Raw genomic sequence first — 21759 nt, 5'->3', positions numbered from 1 at the left:
CAGATTTTCTATCCAGTGCCCATTTTTCTGTTTGAAAGTTATGTAAAATTCTCATACATACTGTTAGCAAAACTGTTTTCATATACAACCAAAAGAGGGAGGTTTGAAAACAAGAGAACACCAGTAGACTCCCAAGCCATCAGGATGACTACAGAGCAAAAAGGGCTTTTTTTTTTTTAAAAGACTTTATTGGGGAATTGGGAGAAGGGAACAGCATTGGGGAATCGGGGAAGGGGCACAAACAAGTTGCTGTCCTTTGGTTCTTCAGTCTAGTTGTGGAGGACATTGCTTCACTGGCCCATGTTGGTATTATCATTACGCTCTTCCCGGGTGAGGCAGATCGGTCGCTGGCCACTCAACAGGTGCTCACGGCAGCTCATGGCAGTTCACACTGGCTGTCGGCCACTCACGCAGGCTGCCAGCCACTCACGGTAGCTTTACAGCAGTCCACTGCAGCCCCTCTGCAGCCAATGCCGTTGCCGGCGACTCACAGCAGCTCAGCTCCAGGTCGAGCTGTTGTTCACCATCTTAGCTGTAGAGGGCTCAGCATCACTGGCCCTCATATGGGATCCAAACTGGGCCCTGCTGCTCAGAGCTGGCATCCCAAGCCAACTGTTTTTTTTTTTAATATTTCTTTTTTTTTTAAAGATTTTTATTGGGGAATTGGGGGAAGGGGAACAGACAAGTTGCTGTCGTTTTGTTCTTCAATCTAGTTGTGGATCCGAACCGGGGCCCTCTGGCATCCCAAGCCAGTTCTTAACCATCACGCCACTCGGCCGGCCCCCAAGCCAACTCTTAACCAACACGCCAATCGGTTGGCCCAGGGCTTTTTTAAAAAATGCTTTTTACCCTTTAACCTGTATGTTATAATTATTTAATATCCTATTCTGAAATAGAGTTGCAATTTCCTCCTTCTATCTGTCTTCTTTCTCAAAGTTTTGTATACTTTTATCTTTTTGTTTCAGGTGGAAGAGCTCCTTTCAACATTTCTTATAATGCCGGTCCTGTGGTGGTGAATTCCCTCAGCTTTTGTTTGTCTGAAAAGACCTTTATTTCTCCTTCATATCCAAAGGATAACAAAAATATGGGCCACTTAATGAATTTGAGTGACATTCGTGCACAGTGGCCTGCCAATCTTCTCTACATTGTTCCAATTTTAGCATTTTTGCTGCAAAAGAGAGCATTCCATTTTATTTCTTCACTCTATTCTTCAAATCAGTTAATTCTTCTGAGTATGAATTAGCTGAAAATCTGCATTTAAAATGTAAAACTTAAGGCCAGAATCAAGTCTAGGGATGAGCCAGAATTTCACTATCTTCCTAAAATCTCTAGAAAAATCAGTTTTTTGGTAGCAGGTAATATTTTTTTCCCACTCTTGATGTTTCCATTTATGAAAATGGAGTTCAGTTAAGCAGTATCCTTTAACTTTCAGATGGGGTATCTCATTTGACTGGTACATTTGGAAAGAATAAACTAGGCATGCTCCACTCAGCTCCTGACTTTATTTTTTCCTCTCTTGGAAGTAAACTTGCTTGCAGTAAGCATGATTTCTTCTCTATAACTCATGCCATAAAATCCTTCCCATTTGGAAAAGTTGTCCTGGTCCAACGCTACCGATGAATATATGAGTAAGCCTGACTGATTCTGGATGGAGTTAGGAGGCCCATTTGACTCTCACATTCTCCAAGGTAGGTTTTATCAGTAATAGAGGGGACATGTTGGCCACCATCTGTCTCTCCTTTGTCTTATTGCTCAATTTGTTCTGAATCTAGGTGGTAAAGAGAGGAGTGTGTTAACTGTATTTTCTAATTTTCTGTATCCTTGATGCTCTGCTTTCTGAGGCCTCATTGACTGGGGAGAGACTGCCCTTCTCAGGGCTAGCTAATTTCTAGAAATAACAAGTCCCCTGAACCTTTCATATGCAAACTAAACAATGCAGAAACCACTCCCCCAACCACCTTCTTTGTCAAACTCACACACCAAGCCAATATTCCCCTGCCCTAATCAACCCAGGGTCAGGCACCAATTTGGAACAGCCCCTATACCTCAGGGCTTGTTGAAATTATTCCGACTAGCCAATCGTAAGCCTGCTTACTTTGCTTTGCCTTGCCTTTCCAATGGGAGCCACGTGCTTTCCCCTCACTCCTGCCTCCTGGCTAAACCTGGTGCTTCCTGTGCAACCCTCCATGGTGTGGTGTGCCCCCTCCTCTTAGCTGCTATAAGTAACAAACTATCTTAACAGTGGCAGTTGTCTCCTGATCTCTTGGTCTCACCATGCCTGAATAATAATGAAACCTTTATTTTAAAACAGGAAGTTGTTATTGGGCCCCTCCAAATGCTCCAACATATCTCTTCAGGAGGTGATTCAAAGTGTGACTTTATAACATAGTCACTGATATCATTTCCCCTTCTTTTCTGCCTTTTGTTTTGTTTTGTTTTTTATAATCAGGAAGATAGGAACAGAAATACCCAAAGATCTGGACTCTCTGATTAGCAACAACTTGTCCAGTTTTTATTTCTTCTTGAGATTGTAACTATTGACTTTCTAAAGTAACTTATCCAAGAATTTATCAATCTGAATCTTAAGTGTGAAAAATTCTTAAGTGTTCTGACAAGAGAAATGTAATTCATAATTCAAGCTTTCAAGAAGCTGTGGCACAGTGAGTAGGTCAGCAAAACTAGAAAATATTAAACAATTGAGATGATTTAGTGTTAAAGCAGTTTGGATTAAGTAAGTGCATTGGGAGTTAAGGAAAAAGAAGAGTTGTTTGAAAGTGGCATGAGAGCTAAATCTCAAAGGATAACTTTAAATCGAAGAGGCAAAGATGTGGGAGCACTTGTTGCAAGCCAATTCAAATTTTTTTCAGCCAAAAGGGGGGAAAGGATTTATTGTTTCTTATCACAAAAAAAGATCAGGCATAGGTAGATCTAGAAGCTCAAATTATATCATCAGAAATCTGTCAGTTGCTCTCTAGTAGTGCTGTAAGAGCACTATTCTTTTTCAAAAGTTCCAACAGAAGGTCTGGGCAGGGTTCTCACTGGACCAGCTTGGGTCATGTGCTCTTCCTTGAACTGATTGCTGTGACTATGGGGCTGTGGTTTTCTGATTAGCCAGGTGTGGGTCACATGTCCACCCTAGAGCTGGCTGTGGAGTCAGTCACATCCAAACCTATGGACTGAAGGTAAGGGTTTGATAGTTTCTAAAGGAAACTCTGAGAGATATTATTATACTAAAAGGTACAGTCAATTCTGGACAGGAAATCACAACAATTCTGAGTGTAGTGACAGTATAATAACATTAGCAATGACCAGTCTGATTCTAATCCATATGAAGACATAGAGGAAAACAGATTCCCATAATTCAGATGGCGTAAAATTCTTAGAACCTTTAAAAGTCAGACAGAAGAGTTTTGGTGAGTCCCTAAGCAAAGGGGGTTCATTTTAGATTCTGAAGCAATAGTGTGATATGATGAAAGTAGTATTATAGAATGATTAATTGGATAAGAGCCAAGGGATAAACTGTTATCAGGAAGACCAGATGAGGAGATTGTTTGAATAATCCTGAAATGGTTTGATAAAGATTTATGCTAGACAGTAATAGTGAAGGGAAGAGATTAAGGTTAACCCAGATAATATTTTCAAAGGAAGAAAAGGCCGAGTTGAATATAGGGGATGAATAGAGAATAATCAAAAGGGATGACAAAGGTTGTGCCAGAGTTACAAAGATATTACTAATAGAAATTTATAAGGAGAATAGTTTCTCCTCCCAATGCTCCCACCCCACAAGCCTGCTCTCTTATCCTATGATTTCCATCACTAGGCTGGATAAAGACTGCTAGAGGTTTTAAGCACTGAAAGATTATGGTACCCCACTTCTCCCATCATATGTGATTCCAAGTGAAAATATTAAATGGTAAAATAAGCCTAAGAAATCCAACAGTCTTGATTTGTCATATGATGCTACCGTGATGTTTTGTTTACAATCACAAGTTTTGAGTGTTTTATAGTTTTTCTCATTAGAAATTTACTTGTTGGGCTGGCCGAGTGGCGTGATGGTTAAGAACTGGCTTGGAGGGCCGGCTGAGTGGCTCAGTTGGTTAAGAGCTCGCTCAAGAGTTTGAGCTCTGAGCAACAGCGGTTCGAGTCAGCCCGAGCTGAGCAGCCACTGAGCTGCCAACAGGTGGCAGGATGGCTCAGCTAAAAAAAAAAAAAAAAGAACTGGCTTGGGATGCCAGAGGGCCCCGGTTTGGATCCCACATATGAGGGCCAGTGACACTGCCCTCTACAGCTAAGATGCTGAACAACAGCTCAACCTGGAGCTGGGCTGCCATGAGTCACCGGCAACGGCATAGGCTGCAGCCCCTGTGGCAGTGGGTTGCTATGGGCTACTGTGTGTAGCCAGCAGCCAGCGTGAGCGGCCAGCAGCTGCAGTGAGCGGCCGTCCAGAAGCCGGCGGCTGATCTGCCTCACTCGGGAAGAGCGCAATGATGGTGCCAACTTGGGCCAGTGAAGCAATGTCCTCCACAACTAGATTGAAGAACAAAACGACAGCAACTTGTCTGTTCCCCTTCCCCCAATTCCCCAGCACTGTTCCCATCCCCCAATTCCCCAATAAAAATCTTAAAAAAAAGAAGAAGAAATTTACTTGTTGATATTCTAACTTATGTTTAGTTTGTGTAATCCAACAAACACTGCTTGTTAGTAATAATATGCTTATTTTTCACCCTTAGGCTGAAAACATGTATTTTTAGACTGTAGGTGGTTTGTTTGTTTGTTTGTTTGTTTTAAAGACAAGTTTTAAATGTTGTCTTAACACAGCTGAAATTCTTTTTTTCCCCTAAAGGAAATGAAAACAGGGTATCACAGGGATATCTTCGCTCCCATGTTTATTGTAGCATTATTCACAATAGCCAAGACATGGAAACAACCTAAGCACCCATCAATGGATGATGGATAAAGAAGATGTGTTATTATATACACATACATTAAAATTCTGAAATTCTTTTTTTTTTTAGAAATTTTATTGGGAAACATCATGTTTTTCCAGGACTCATCAGCTCCTGGAAAGTCAAGTAGTTGTCCTCAGTCTAACTATGGAGGGCACAGCTCCTTGGCCCATATGGGAATTGAATCGGCAACCTTGCTGTTATGAGCCTGCACTCTAACCACCTGAGCTAACCGGCTGCCCCTAAAATTCTGAAATTTTTATTTATAATGTCCAGCTGGTTTAAAAATAAGAGCATATCTATCTAATCTTAGTAATCAGGACCATCTGATAGAAGTACCAATTACACACACACACACACACACACACATATATATATATATATATATATATATATATATATGTATATATGGAAGAGGAAAGAAATGCATTTGTCCAAACAAAGGCTTGTACATAAATGTTCACACCAACTCTATAATAGCTAAAAAACTGGAAACACACACACACACACACACACATATATATATATATATATATATATATATATATATATGTATATATGGAAGAGGAAAGATGTAAAGAACATCAGGTAAAGGTACCTCTTAATTGGGGAGAGGACTGACAGCATTCAGGCAGAGATTCATCTTCCTTTTCCAGCTTCCCTCCATTGGTCGCTAGGCCACAGGATGAATTCTTCTTCCTTTTAGGAAACTGGCAAGATTCAATGATTCGTGGATAGAATATAGAGTATGTAAGACTACCCAAAGGAATAAAGTCTATGGAAAAAGAAAACTGAGTACCAGCTCAGAATTTCAAAACTATTGACTACTGGATTAATGGTGCATGCAATTCGAGTTATATTTGAATGTCTTGTTACTAACCTTTTACTTCTATGTACAAAGCTTAGACTTTTTCTCTATGTCATTAAATAAGAGTTAATATTTAATGAGCACATATCCTGTGCCAGATTACTATGCTGAATGTACAGCATTTGTATGGGTTAGAAATTTAATCCTCACAGCAACTTCATACAGTAAGCTTATCGTTATCTCTATTTTACAGCAAGGTGACTAAGCCTCAAGGTAGATAATAACTTGCCGGAGGTCACACCGTTAGATGATTCTGCTCTATAGGACCAACACCAAAGCTCTGATTTTCATGACCACGTTCTCTTTTCCAAATAGAGAAACTCTTAAGTTTCTTTTAGCTGGGTGACAATGTTTCAACCTGAAAACCAGGATTTTTGTTGCTAAAGAAGAAGGGACAGATGGAAATTGGGAGGCATTGTCAGCCACATTCAATAAATCAGCATGATCAGTTTTTCCTCCAGTGTTAGAACAGTTGACTGTTTCTTCAGCTGAGCACCGGATGAAGTAACTAGCTTACATTTAGGGTTTGTCATTTCTAAAGAGTCAAGCCACATTTACTATTGTGGGATGCTCATACTCATGTGGATTTGGGGGGCTGGTAGAAAATTTTGTAAATTTATGTCTTCTTCCATGTTACCTGCCAGGCATACATACATTCTCATAATCAATCTCTCTCTCTCCCTCTCTCTCTCCCCTTTTTTCCTCCTCTTCTCTCTTTCCCTCCCTCCCTCCAACCCCCCATTTTCTCTCCCCATCCATTAAGCCTCTATACTTGACTGGAATTTGATACACTAGCATATGCTTTTTTTTTCCTCGTCTATTTTCCATCCACCTTTTGACATAATTTTAGACTTCAGAAAGTTTCAAGAGTAATACAGAGAGTTTCCATATTCTCTTTACCCAACTTCCTCTAACGTTAACATCTTGCATAATCATAGTACAATGATCAAAACTAAGAAGTTGGTAGAGTACCTTAACTAAGCTGCAGGAGCAAGAGAGAGTGGGCACAGAATGTGATGGGAACCACTCCCAATTGTTCCATGGCCAGGAATATTTCATACAAACTGGCTCCGATCTTAACTCAGAACAATGAAGCCAAGATGGAAAGTCAAGAGGAAGGGGGTGAAAATTAATCTTTGTTTTTCATTTCTATGCTAGAAATAGAGGGAAGGGGGAAAAAAAACCCTCAGATTTTTCTGATGTTGGAGAAGCCTAACTGAGCTTCTATGGACTAAAAGCTGGTCCATAACTATCACAATGCATCACGGAGGAAAGAAGGGAGTTTAGCTGATTTGAAGCCTTAGGGTTACAATTATATATGTTTAATATCAATATTCCATAATAAAACAACGGTTTTTTTGTGTGCTGCACATCAGAATCATCTGTAGAACTTTGAAAACTTAAGAGATGCCCAGGACCCAGCTCAAGTGATTTGATTCAGAATTTCTTTGGTTGGAAGTGGTAGAAATGCAACTCAAATCAGGATTAGTCTGGGCCGGCTGAGTGGCTCAGTTGGTTAAGAGCTCGCTCAAGAGTTTGAGCTCTGAGCAACAGCGGTTCGATGCCCGGCCCGAGCAAAGCTGCCGCTAAGCTGCCAATAGGTAGCAGGATGGCTCAGCTAAATAATTAAAAAAAAAAAAAATCAGGCTTAGTCAGCAATTTGGAGTAGGTTTGGCGTAGGTTGTACATTAGTTATCTACTACTGCATGACAAATTACCCCAAATTCAGCATCTTGAAACAAAATTACCTTGTGCAGTTCCTGTGAATCAGGATATAGGGAGTGACTTACCAGGTGGTTCTGCCTCAGAGTTTCTCATGAAGTGGAAATCAAGGTGTTAACTAGGCATCAGTCATCTAAAGGCTTGTCTGGCAAGCTGGTGCTGGCAACTGTCATGTGGTCCCATTATTTTGCCACAAGTGTATGTGCGCAGGGCTGCTGGAGTGTCCTCACAATGTCTTGGCTGGTTTGGGACGTATCAAGCTGGTTTTTAAGCCAAAAGATCAAGCAATCCAAGACAGCAAGGCAGAAACAGCTTGACACAATTTATGGCTGGGATTAAGGTGTCTTTGAGTAGAAAGAGGGGGTGGCCAGATGATTTACTGTTGTAAAGGCTAAGGACCATCCTTACACAGAATTTTAGGTCCTAGAGCCAATATACCATGTTCCACCACACCCGTTCATTTTTTCATAGGGTTACAATGATTAAAACGAGTATCAAGGGAAGGCTGGAAGGGGAAAGAATACTAATTAAAAAAACCCCAAGGGTTCTGTGACTCACTTCTAGCTGTAGTAATAGGCTTAGATCTGTCTTAATAACCCTTTAATATCATTAACATTTGCAGAGCCCTTTAGAGTCTTATAGATGATTTCATAACATTTTATTTGATCTTAAGAACAACCTTAGGTTTGTAAGATGGAGTCAGGAGGGTTGGGAATAGAAAGACAGGGTTGATAACAGTGAACATGTACAAGGTGCCAGGCATTTGACTGAGTGCTTTATGTTCATTAATTCTTTTAACCAAATACCATGAGGTTGATTTCAATTATTTCAATTTTGAAGAGGGCTTAGATTCCTTGGACTCAAAAAACTTCAATGTTACACTCGTGGTCAAGCATCAGAGCTGGAATGAGAACCCAGGTTTTCCCACTCAGAGGCCATGTGCTCTCCACTTGGCTGCTTCACTTCTCAGCATGACCAACCATTGCCGCCCCTCCTCCACCTGCTACATCCTTGATTTACATCTCCTGGCAGCATGGGACTTCCCAAAAAACAGAGGACCCTATAATTGCAGGCCCAGGCTTACTGTATCCTAAGATTGTGGTCGTTTTTGTTTTGTTTTGTTTTTGTGAGCATTTCATTGTAAGCTTCATTACAAGCCTATTGGAAAGAAAAAAAGAGAACCAAGGAAAGCATATTAGATTGGAAAAGAGACCTAGTTCACAATTTATATTGAAATAAATTCAATTCTCTAGAAACATCTACCTTTGTACGATTTTTATGAAAAATCTGGCTCCAACGCGGACTTTTTTTAAAGATTTTTTTTATTGGGTAATTGGGGGAGGGGAACAGCGTTGGGGTATCAGGGAAGGGGAACAGACAACTTGTTGTCCTTTTGTTCTTCAGTCTAGTTGTGGAGGACGTTGCTTCACTGGCCCATGTTGGCATTGTGATCATTGTGCTCTTCCTGGCTGAGGCAGATCAGTCGCCGGCTTCTGGAGGCCGCTCACAGCGGCTCTTGGCAGCTCACACCGACTGGCGGCCACTCACGGTAGCTCACGGCAGCCCACTGCAGCAGGGGCTGCAGCCTATGCCATCACCAGGGACTCATGGCAGCCCAGCTCCAGGTCGAACTGTTGTTCACCATCTTAGCTGTGGAGGGCAGTGTCACTGGCCCTCATGTGGGATCCAAACCGGGGCCCTGCTGCTCAGAGCTGGTGTCCCAAGCCAGCTCTTAACCAATGCGCCACTCAGCCGGCCTGAATGCAGACTTCTTGAGTGACCCCAAATAACATCTTGGCACCTCATTTTCCTTTCTTGTCCAATGAGGTTAACATTTCTTAAGGACAGTCTAACTGTCATGGATATGAAAGGATAGGTAACACGAAAGATGGGAAACACTTTGTGTTCCTATATGTGTTTGGGTAAAATGAATGATTTTCAGGTAACATCATCTCTATTGCTAATTGCCTCAAACTTTTACTTGCTCTGACAACTTACAAATATGCCTAAATGTGAACTGAGTCAAGGTTTCTTTTTTTTTTTTGGGGGGGGGGGGAAGGGGAACAGACAAGTTGCTATCCTTTTGTTCTTCAGTCTAGTTGTGGAGGACGTCGCTTCACTGGCCCAAGTTGGCACCATCATTGCGCTCTTCCCGGGCGAGACAGATCAGTCGCCGGCTTCTGGACGGCTGCTCACAGCGGCTGCTGGCCGCTCATGCTGGCTGCTGGCTACACACGGTAGCCCATGGCAACCCACTGCAGCAGAGGCTGCAGCCTACGCAGTTGCCGGTGTGAGTCAAGGTTTCTAATGGTAAGAAGTAAACATTACTTATCCATGTTATTTGTGGTTTACTAAGAATACAAATACCTGTGATTATCCAATATAGATGTCAACTCTCCCACCAAATAAACCTGCTGTTTCTAGCAGCTGTAGACGTTAGGCAATCGATCCTCAACCCAGTATTGTCAGGGCGATCATAGGAGGGGAAACTCCTTTTCCCAGCCCTGTACCACCTCTGCTTCAGTAAGGAAATAAATATAAGTCTGGAGGGCTTCATAATGAGGGTCTAGAGCAGCGGTTCTCAACCTTTCACAGGGGTCGCCTAAGACCATCAGAAAACACATATTTTCGATGGTCTTAGGAACCGAGACACCAGTCCTCTATCCGTCTCCAGGCCCACATGCAGATACGCCCACATACGAGTACCCGGCGACCCCTGTGAAAGGGTCGTTCGACCCCCAAAGGGGTAGCGACCCACAGGTTGAGAACCGCTGGTTAAGAGCATAAACGCAGAACTCAAACATGAATTTGGCTCTGCCACTACTTCCGTGGCCTTGGGCAAGTTACTTAACCTATTTGTGCCCTAGTGTCTTCATCTGAAAAATAATAGTGTCTTCTAACAGAGTTTAATGAATATTAAATAATATATGTAGGAGCTTAGAATGCTGGCTGGTATGTGGCAAGTATTCTACAAATGATAGCTATTTTCATTATTGCATGTATTTTTTTTAAGCCAAACTTTTGAAGAAAAAAGAAAATTTTCCTTTTTTTATTCTTGACATAAATTTTTATTATTTCCAGTGGAACCCAATCTCCTGAATCCCTTTCAGTGTCATCCAAAACTTCAACTTCCTCTGTTTCTGGATTTAAAAACAATCCCTTCACAAATGAGCTGTGCAATTTGATCACCCTTCTTGACTTTAAACTTTCTTTGTTAAAATTGAACACCACAAAACCAGGGTTTCCTCTGTAATCTTCATTTATGACACCAGCTCCTGCATCTATAAAGTGTTTTGCAGCCAAGCCAGGATGTGCTATTCTTCCGTAACACCCAGAAGACAGAGCTATCTGAACATAGGTTTTCACAATGGCTTTCTCCATGGGTGGTGCTGTATAATCGTAGGCCCCCTACAGGTCCTAGCCCTCAGGCCATGCAGACCTCGTGCGCAGAGCCCTGGCATGCTGGGGGAGGAGGGCAAAGCGGAGCCTCATGCAGCCCTCCTCCACAGGCTGCTGGCTCGTCTGGGGAGATGGCTGGTGTTTAGGGCATGGTAACGCAGCATATGAGGGCAGATGGGAGCAGGGGCAACCTCAGGGTGCTGGAAGAGCCCAGCTGCCATGAACACACCAGGCTCTTGCATTTATTTTTCATAAAGCTAGGTTACCTCCTAAGAACTTCAAGTCTCTGGAAAATGATTCTTTCATCACAGAATGCAATAATTTATGTGCTGCCTGCTGTGATGAGTATTATTAAACAGACGAGATGGAGAGGACATGCAAATCAGCACAGACCATTCCTTGATGCCTTTGTGCCTTATGCGACCACATCCCCCCATTTGTAAAACAGGAAGAGAGACAAAAAGTGAATACCAGGATAAACAAGTTCCAACAGAGTCTGCTGGGTCTATCTTTTGCCCGGAGAGGTAGAAAGAGCAGCAACTCACAGAGATAAGTTCAAGGAATGTGTCGAACGAACATGGCATCTTGAATTGAGTAGCTACAGATTCCAGGTACTCATTCCTCTGTTCGCCTATTGTATTGGCTTCTGTGATATTATAATAAAGTGAGCATAGAATGTTCCGATGTTAGAAGGGTACGTGGATTGGTTCATAGTCATCTCCTATGACTGAGATGAAACACCCAAGGAAGAGATGAGCCCAGTAATGAGAGCCACACCTTGCTAGAGAAGGCGCTGCCCTTTCTCACTGAACGGCAGGGAAGTAAGCATGGTGAGACACCACCACCACTTGCTGGAAATCCATCCTCTGGGATTTTTGGGAAATCTCCCATGTAGGGTGCAATGGGAAAGCCAGTCATGGGGAGCTGTCTCATCAGACCTTTGCTACAGTTGTGGACATACAGGAACCAAAAAGCAAAACACTTTTCTCCTTCAATGTCTGTCTCCCCAGTGCCCTCTGTTGACAAAACTTAACATCGTTCCACCCTGGGAAGGAAAAATACAGAGGGTGCCAAAAAAATGTATACCCATTTTAAGAAAGGAAAAAACTGTACTAAAATTACGCAGATGGTAACCACTTTTAGCTCCTCCTGTAATTGTAGAAGTCAAATGTGACTTGTAGTCATCTTTTGTTATCAGTATATACTGAGTATTACAATTTTAATAGTTTTTTTTTCCTTTCTTAAAATGTGTATACCTTTTTTTGGCATTCTCTGTATTTAAAGGGCCCAGATTCATTTTTACAGGTGAGGCAAAAATGAAGAATTTGGAGCTAAGAGTGAATAAAATCAATAACTGGCACAAGAGTGATGCTGTAATATCTTTAGGAGCTGAAAACGCTGATAATTTCAGACTGGTAGTGTCCAAATCTGCAAATTGCTATTTGTCCATTAAAAAGCAATAACTCTCAAAGTGCGGTCTCTGGGTCAGCAATATCCACATTACCTGGGAGCTTGTTAGAAATGCAAATTGCAGGGCCCTACTTAACAAACCTATTGAATCAGAAACTAAGGGGGTTGGAGCCCAGCAATCTGTATCTTAACAAGCCCTCCAAATAATTTGACACGTGCCATGTGAGAACCACTGCTCTTCTAGGAGCTTGTTGCGCAAGCTTGAAGGGAAGAGTTTTAGTTTCAATTTTTAAACTTGAAAAAGACAACCTAACTTCTCTGGGACCTGGAAGCTAGCAGGGATATTATTACATCTCTACTTTTGCTACATTGAGGACATGTTTCTGGCCTAATGGGCATAACTTCATTGGATATGCTCACTTTGATAAGAAATTCTTTTTGATGTGCTCCTATCTGCAGGTCACGCTACCTTGATTAGGGCCCCAAAGCTTCTCTCACGATTTTCATCTGTTTCTGTGTGTGCAGAGAAGAGGAGAGTAATGCTTATTCTACTTTTTCCATATCTTTGCTTTTTCCTAACTCTCCACCATGAATGGAATATTGGAGGAACAGCTGGAGCCACAAACCTAAGACCAGCACATGAGCTCACCACTCCTCCCTGCCCGAGGGATAACTGCATGAGTTGCCTCCTTGACTAGGCTCCAATAGCCCAGAACAGAAAGCTTCATTTTCCCGATATAGTCTGATCCTTCCAGGTTCCTCAATGTGCTCTCTTCAAAGGAGAGAGGGGGAGATGACGTATTCTAGCAGGTGGTTTTTGTGCAATTCTTTGTTTTAAAATTAAAAGTGTGTGTGTGTGTGTGTGTGTGTGTGTGTGTGTGTGTGTGTGTGTGTGTGTGGTGTGTGAAGGATTGTGGCCTGGCCCTGATCCCACCACTAACTAGCTGCATGGGGTTGAGCAGGTCACCACTCTGGTTTTAATTTCCATACTGAAATATACAGCATTGGACTAGTTGATATTGGTCCAACATTTTATGATTCTATGTTCTACCACAAGCATATTTTTAAAAGGTAACCTTTAAACTCCCTCCTCTGTTTGGTGTCATGTACAATGAAGCCTTCCTACAAGCAAATTTAATCTAAAAGGATAGAGGTTATTTATTTACAGAAAGTAAAGATTTCAGATTTTCTCTGTGTTTTGAAAAAGATACAATATCCCATTCACTGCTTTGATAAGGGTAATTGTAACGTGAAACCGCACACCAGAGATGAAGCACTGATATTCTTTATTTCTAGTTCCTGATGTTTCACTGATAATAGTAAGCAAAAGATATGTATTTCTTTCAGAAATAATTTGAATATTTCCATTTTTAATGTCTGTTAAGGTTTTGTTTCTCTTCAAGATGGTCTTTCTCTGACCTAGTTTCACAAGCTGAAATGGGGAGAAAAGTCAAGTGTAATGCTTCTCCATCAGTACGGACATCCCTCTATGTGGAGAATGTCAGAAATTCTTGGAAATCAAGCTTGAAAAATCATATCTAGACTTTTATTCTAAAAAAAAAATTCGACTGTTTTGACAACAGTAATTTGGAATGACAGCAATCCAAGCTTGATAAAATAGCCAACACTTCCAGCTGCTCATCTGTTTCCTCCTCCTTCCTTCCTAAAAGAGGCTTGATTTTGTTCCCGTGGCAATGGCCCCAGGCAATGAATCCTAATTGGTCCAAACTTATTATGACATCCTCTTCCCAGCCTCCCTTGCAGTGAGAAGTGCCCATGTGAGTCAGTTCCGGGCTAAGCGACATAGGGGGAACTCTGTTGGAGACAGTGTTGGGTGGCTGTCTTCCTGCCTTGATAGCTGACACTATTCGGGGAGCTTCTGCTGCCTTCTTGTGACCTCCTGGTGATAGGTCCACAAGCCAAGAATGAGCGACCCTGGCTTTTTCAAGACATTTCTGAGTTGTGTCAAAAGTAGAGGTGCTACATAAAATACAAGACACCAGATTAAATTCGAATTTCAGAAAAATAGCAAGTTTTAAATATGTAATATTTGAGACGTACTTATACTACAAAGTTATTTATAGTTTACCCGAAATTCAAATTTAACTGTGTATCCTCCATATGTTTCCGCCTAGATCTGACAATTCTATGCACAAACCCAGCACTGCCTGCCTTGGATTTTCCTGTTATGTTAAAAAAAAAACAAAAAAAAAACCCCAATGAGTTTAAGCTATTAGTCAAGTAATATACTAGTTGCATGTGAACTCATTCCTGACATAGTAATTTATAAAAAAAGTATGCATTTTTTTCTTTTTTTTAGTATGCAGCATTTTTTGTATGCAGCATCATATGCCACACACTGTGCTAGTTGGCAAGGGTGTGTTTATAACTAAGGCACAGAGGTAGGTCCTGCCTTCATTGAGCTTGAAGGTTAGATGGACAGGCAGCCACTAAGCATGTGATTCTGTGAGTGGCAATATAGTTAATGTAATTTGTGCTTTGAAGAAAATGTAGGAGAGCTTTGAGAGCACCTGTGTGGGAAAGTAGAGAACAGGAAGGCCTCCCTGAAGTGGGATTTAAGGGGTGATATTAAGGCGGAGTAGGAGGAGTCAGCAAGCTGGTGGGAGGTGAGGGTTGCAGACGTTTGCTCTAAGCACTGGGGGCAGCATGTGTGCCAGCTGTGTGGCAGCAAGGGTTCTGGTAAGTTGAAGGTTGAGGAGGTCCCTCTGGCTGAACAGCAACGGGTTGAGTGATGGGAAATGAGGGTAGAGAGCTACACAGAGGCTAGATCAGGGAACACCTTGGAGGCCGTATTAAGGATTTTGAACTTTATCCTCACTCTACACTATACCCTAATAAGTCATGTTGCTATCCCCATTTTAAAATGAGGCAATCAAGACTTTAAATAGCTTGATCAAAGTCATATAGCTATTAAGTAGATGAACTGTAATTTGAGCCCAGGTTGTTTTGTTTTTTGTAGAGTGTGTGACCAAAAAAAAAAACCCATAATTATCACTGAGTGCAAGCTGGTTAAAATATAGAAACAATGAGAGCTGATCAAATGAGTCTGTAGAGTAAGTTTAAAGCTAATGTAACAATATAATTTATATTTGTGAGCACTGAGTGGGTTTTGAGAAATCTGTTTGTTATTTATAAACAAAAAGTTGATCAGTATAGTAGATAATTTAAATTCCAACATTGAAAGGGGTCTCAAAAAAAATCACACAATTCAGATCTCATGTCTGTACTTTTCAATGGAAGGTCTCCTGTATTACATGTCATTGAAGTAATTATAACTTATTTCTGTGATTTTAGAACATTAGTTTGAAAAAAACATTGTTAAACACAGGGAAAAGCCCCCTATTTGTAACATCTTCTCAATAAAATTGACACAATAATTCAGTGGTTTTAGACATATGCAATAAACAATAACAGAATTAACAACGACAAAACACTTGCACAAAAGATACTGCAGGGAATTGTTGATGTATTTAATGTAACTGCTACTCCTAGTAATACCATTATTTGCAGGAAGTGGCCATTGGTTTGGGATGGTAACCAATATTAAAAAAAAAAATTACCAGAACATTGTATATAAGGTAAATGTTTTATGATACCTGACATGTGTATGTATACACTCACTATACATACATGTACAGACATATAGACACATACAGGAGACACATACATACACACAGACACATATACACAAACACACACACACACAACAGATTACATATATTGTAACTGTGATGTAAATATAATTTCTTACTCTGGGTCCCATTCAGAAAAGTTTGTCAATCATTGGTCTAGAGGAACTAACTCAACTGTTATATGCATACACTCCTTGGAGTGAGAACAACTCACTAAGGTAAATTCCTGTCCATTGTCATGGATAATTATTTACTTGGAAAAATCATGTGCGATAGAACAAACAAAACAACGGCTGCCATTGTACCAAAGTACATACTATTATCTTGGTTAAGGTTCTTGAATATATTCCTTCGAGTTTCCTAGTTTATCCCAGAAAGGATTCAGTACAGTCCATCTTTATGCTGTTACTTGCAGACCTTGGGAAATAAGTATAATACAAAAAAAAAATTAATGGAGAATTCCAATTCTTATTTTAGTCAATCTTCACACTCACAACAGTTTTTTAAGGGTGTTAAGATTACACGAATTCTGGGGCCAGAAATGCTGCTTTGCTATACAGAACTAAATAGAGTCCAAGTCTCATTCTTTTAATCCTTGCATTACATTCAATAAGCCTATCTGAAGATATCAGATATCCAATATCATTTGCAATTGGTATAATAATCCTTGATTTCAAGGAATGAAATACTTTGAGAAGTAGAAGAATATCACAAAGGGTGGCTGGCTGCAGTAGAATTCTTGTTTTGGAGTGTTATCCTTATTTGGGGGAAAGAGGTATTGTTAGCTTTAACTTTTTTTTCTTTATCTAAGGAAGCCTAGCTGAATACTTACTGACCTTGGCTTAGAAACCCAATGATAAACCTACTGCATTCTTACTACACAGCTCATGTTGGAGAAACACACATTTTTTTGGTATAATATTTAATCTTTCAAGTATATAAAAAGTAAAACAATTATACTCTTTGACCAAGCAAATGCTACTTTTAAAAATTCTTAATATAATTGAAGAAGGAAAGCAGTAATATGTGCAGAGATTTTTATAGCATGTTATTTGCCAATGTGAAAAACTTGTAGAATACTAAATATTCAACAGCTGGAAAATGACTCAATAATCTTATGTCAATTTGGACTGTTATACTAGATAATTATACTATTACTTTATTATTGGAAATGATATCTTTTTTTTTTTTTTTTTAGCTGAGTTGGGGGAGGGGAACAGTGCTGGGGAATTGGGGGAAGGGGAACAGACAAGTTGTTGTCCTTTTGTTCTTCAGTTTAGTTGTGGAGGATGTTGCTTCATTGGCCCAAGTTGGCACCATCATTGCGCTTTTCCGGGGCGAGGCAGATCAGTCGCCAGCTTATGGATGGCCACTCATGCTGGCTGCTGGCTACACATGGTAGCCCATGGCAACCCACTGCAGCAGGGGCTGCAGCCTACGCCATCGCCGGCAAATCATGGCAGCCCAGCTCTAGGTTGTTCAGCATCTTAGCTATAGAGGGCAGTGTCACTGGCCCTCATATGTGAGATCCAAACCGGGGCCCTCTGGCGTCCCAAGCCAGCTCTTAACCAAGGAGACACTCGGCCGGCCTCAGAGCTCACATTCTTGAGCGAGCTCTTAACCAACTGAGCTACTCGGCCGGCCCTGGAAATTATATCTTAAATTCAATATAGAAAAATACCAAAAAGAAAAATACGAAAATTTGATTACAACTTTATTTTGTAATTTTTTATTCCTATGATTTGAAACTAGACATGTGACATCTTCTGCACTAAGATGTCTATGTCAAGTCTTATAATTCATATAACCATATAAAAGAGACTGACGTGAACAGTGAAAACACTGGATGTGTACTCACTAAAATGTTAACATTGCCTTGCTAGAAATATAGATTATTATTTTTTTCTCTTTTGCTTTTACATTAAAACTTTTTTATTAAGGTACTTTTATAATGACATGAAAAAAAACATTTTAAAGGAAGTTTGAACGTTCCTGGTGGCTACCCTGTCTTGTTATAATAAGAATAGGAATGATTCAATTTTGCCTCAAAATCTAGATTTAAATAAGGATTGAATTAAGTATATAACTTCGTATCCCTACTCTCCTAGGTCATTTTTTATTAACCGTTTCGTTAACAATTAAATTCAATCTTTATTTCCCTTTCATTATTACTTAGTCACAATTATGATTTTATATGCTTGGAACGGAAAATTAGTTAAGCAGGGTTATGAGACGTTATGAGACGCCTGAAGAGTACTCAATGGAAACATCTGAAAGGCCCCCCACTACCTCAATCCCAAACTGAGGGTGAAATGAGGCTATGCTGAGGATCCTTCCAGGCTGGCTTTGTCAGGGTACTGTGGTTGAAGAAATGGGAGAGGTGGTGCGTTAATACAACACAGGAACTTATTTATGCAACTGGAAAAAACAAAATCACATAGATCTAGGAGGTAGGGAAAGCTGATCTGCTTTGAATTTTATGTCTCTTCTAATGTCTCTGTTATATATATTTTTCTTTTTAAATTTTATCTAATATCTAGAACACAAGCAAGATAGCCTTAAAAGGTATAGTTGAATGTTTCCTTACAAGCCTCTAGGATGTAGGCAAGGAAAGGGGCAGGGTGTCACACACATGGACATGCACTTTCTTGTGGGCTTACAGGGCCCGTCAAAACATGCCAGTATTCTTGGGCCTTGGAACAGATGGTAAAAGCTGGCATGTGGTATGGAACTAGGTGCAGTTTGCCTGACCTACACGATCAAGGCTCCTTTCATTTTGATCAGCAGGTAGATCATAAGGCCAAACTCCAGTATGTGACTTAATCACCAAAGGAGAATTGGACCTGAGCACCAGCCATTATCAAGAGGATGGAAAAGCCTAGGCGTCCAACAGCCAAAACAGCCCAGGAAGTATGTTCTCTGGGCCAGAAAGTGAGCCAATAACCCCTGTAACATGGATCTGGCTCAGGTGCTATCATTTATGAAGGCAGAGCCCCTCCCTTCTCCCTACACTCTCTATGTCCACTCAAGCCAGTGACCTGAGCTTCACTGTGGGAGGCCTGCCTTTCATCAAAGTAACAGATAGCAAGGGTGGGCAGGCATATCTGGCAAGAATTATAACTACCACTAAGAAGAAATTTTCAAATGGTCTCGAAATTTCTTCAAATGGGTTCATGCCTACATGAAGTGCTGATGATCCTGAAATTAGGATTATATAGGATCAGTGGGCTGCCTGGCTGGGCTCAGTCTCCTAGTCAGACAGGAATTTACTGAGGACATACGAAATCTAATTCTTATTGAGAGATGATGACATTTGGACTAGGGCAGTGGATCTCACCAAAAAACCACATAATATTCTTCATTGCTGGAGTGACTAATACTGTCTTCTTGTGATCAGCTGATGATAGCATTTTGCACGTGTTAGCCATGAAAACCATTTTAGTTCAAATATAACAGCAGCTAGATCTACAGTTTTGTTCTCCCAGCATGCTTTGTCATCCTTCTTCTTTTGGGTTCTACTTCCTGACCTGCTTTCCCTTTGGGGAATTTCTCCCCTTAAGTCTGGAGGCCTTAGGAGATGTATTTAATTACAAGATCAGTACATGATCCAATCTTAGGTAGTCAGAGTATGCCACCTCCCTGGTCATATGATTGGTTTAGCAAAAGTCATGTGGCCCAAGAAGGACCAATCAGAGTCTTCCCTGGGACTTTTCAGCTGGGCTAAAATGGAAAACTGCTTTCTAAAATACTGTTTAAAATAAAGAATTTTAAACATATGCAAAAGTAGTGAGAATAATATGTAAACCCTTTTTATACAACACCTAACTTCAACATTTATCAACTCACGGACAATCTTGAAAAAGGATAAACTCTCTTTTTCCACTGGGGCTGTTGGACATAGGAGGATGGTGCTTCCAACAGACATGATGTCTGTCAGTGATTGCCAACCCTGTACTTTCTTTCGGCTTAAACCAGATATAGGAGGATTTCTATCACTTGCAAAATGTGTCATCTAATATGAAAACCTTAAAAAACACTTAAATAATTTTTAAAATCTTGTGTTTACTTTTGAGGTATTTGGGAAATAGAAATTCCTGGAACATCTTTAAAAGGAATAAAGGAGAAGGGGAGCTCTAGACATATTAAAACAAGATCACCAGCATTTAAACTTCACTTGATCCAAAGGCAACTTCAGTATCATTGAAATAACAGCCATTGACTAAAATGTTTAAACTAAACAACATAAATATCATTAAGAGATATAACAAAGGGTGAATATTTTCACCCTTAAAAAATAATCAAGTCCTCAAACCCATTCAGTGTCTCTGATTCTGAATTATCTTCAAAGCAATGAGTGAATGGATACAATCACTCCTACATTAGCATTCTGGCATGCCATTTTTGGGTATGTAACGAACTATATTTTTAGTTGTTCCTTCAGCAGCCACTTCGATAGGGCAATACTTACATTTTTGCTTTGCTAGTTCTTGTCTTAGATCTTCATACACTTGTGAAAAGAGGTCCTCTTCAGATTTTGTTCCATCTAGGTAAACTGAAAAGGAGAAAACCAAGCAATTAAAATGCTAACAGATTTATTAATATAGAATGCTTACTTTGGCACCTGCTAGCTCTCGAAAATACCAATAGATTTAATCATAGAACCCAGCACCGTAGTGTAAAAAGAAATTAATAGCCATTAGAGAGAGATAGGTTATAGCCAGAAACAACAGGTAAAAAATTTTGGCTTATTACAGAGAAATGCATACTAGCTGATGTGAAAATTATTTAAAAAAACAAAACGAAATAGAGTTTTAAGCGGCATTGTGAATATGGCACTTTAGGAGGACTGAAGAGGTGTCTCCCCAAAAGAATCATTTAAAGGAGTAGTTCTCCAACTTACTCATGCACCAAGATTACCTGTGAAGCTTCTTTAACTTTGCAGGGGTCTGGGCTCTGCCACATATGCGTATGTACTGAATTAGAATTCTCAAGGCTCAGAAGACAGGTATTTTTAATAAAATTGGCATAGTCAATTTTGGAGAAAAAGTAGAAGTCACATATGTTAAAGGAAGGAAAGGATCTTCTGGTCAGAAAAGTGCAGAGGCAGGGAGGTAAGGGAGAATTTTGCTTGTTGAGAAAAAGATGCACAGTTTGGAAAGGCTAGAATGTGGGGAGGCAGGAACAGTGGAGAGATGAGGTTATAGAGTGTCTTTGTCTTTAGAACTTTGATGTCTGGCTGTGTGGGTTTTATACTGAGAGCTGGTGACTGGGAAGCTAATAAGAAAGGCAGGGCAATGGTAAGACTTACTTTTTGATGGGGAGGGAGAGATGGGCAGTAAGAAGAGGACGTCCCTGCAACCATGGTCCAAACTGGAAGTGGTGAGGCCAGAACCTCAGCAGTGGCTCTGGGGATCGGGAAGTGGGGTTGAACTTGATTGAAAAAGAGAGCATAATGGCCTCCAGACTGTGGGCAAGACCCATGTGCTTTCTGCACGGCTCTGACATAGCCATCCTGGAAGCCATGAGACTTCTCACAATAAGGGCAACTCCCTTTATTCTGAAAAATATACTTCAGTTCTGATTCCTCTGCTCCATCCAACAACCTTCTCTCTCCAGCTTCCTGTATCTTCTCCATGTTGAGCTCTGTATCCCTATGGTCTGTTCTTAGCCTGGGTCCATAGATCCAGATCAGGGGTCGGCAAACTGCGGCTCATAAGCCACATGCGGCTCTTTGGGTACGTTCCATCTCAAAAGTTTGCCG

At 40.6% G+C, this 21759-nt stretch overlaps 1 protein-coding gene and 1 pseudogene across 10 annotated transcripts in view; both read right to left on the bottom strand.

The window, feature by feature from the left end:
- Positions 1 to 8209: 8209 nt before the first annotated feature.
- Positions 8210 to 21759, bottom strand: part of NMRK1 (nicotinamide riboside kinase 1) — a 29209-nt gene continuing 15659 nt past the window's right edge. For 2 of the 10 annotated variants that reach the window (XR_002124884.1, XR_002124888.1), the window contains 3 exons: positions 21307 to 21403; positions 20467 to 20550; positions 15587 to 16415 (listed from right to left, as the gene is read on the bottom strand). Coding sequence is in view for 5 of the 10 variants with exons in the window: in XM_019650677.1 (XP_019506222.1) it covers positions 20378 to 20550 (173 nt within the window). In the remaining 5 variants the exon portion in view is untranslated. Of the gene's footprint in view, positions 8695 to 13525; positions 14326 to 15586; positions 16416 to 20089; positions 20551 to 21306; positions 21404 to 21759 lie in introns of those variants that run through there. The other 8 variants (XM_019650678.1, XM_019650680.1, XR_002124885.1 and 5 more) reach the window with 7 other exon arrangements.
- On the bottom strand, positions 10384 to 12042 carry LOC109386997 (deoxyuridine 5'-triphosphate nucleotidohydrolase, mitochondrial pseudogene; annotated as a pseudogene).

The sequence above is a fragment of the Hipposideros armiger genome, unplaced genomic scaffold (assembly GCF_001890085.2).
Source record: "Hipposideros armiger isolate ML-2016 unplaced genomic scaffold, ASM189008v1 scaffold_144, whole genome shotgun sequence".
Lineage (NCBI taxonomy): Eukaryota > Metazoa > Chordata > Mammalia > Chiroptera > Hipposideridae > Hipposideros > Hipposideros armiger.
The sequence above is the reverse complement of the archived record's forward strand: the minus strand, read 5'-3'. Positions and strand labels throughout refer to the sequence as shown.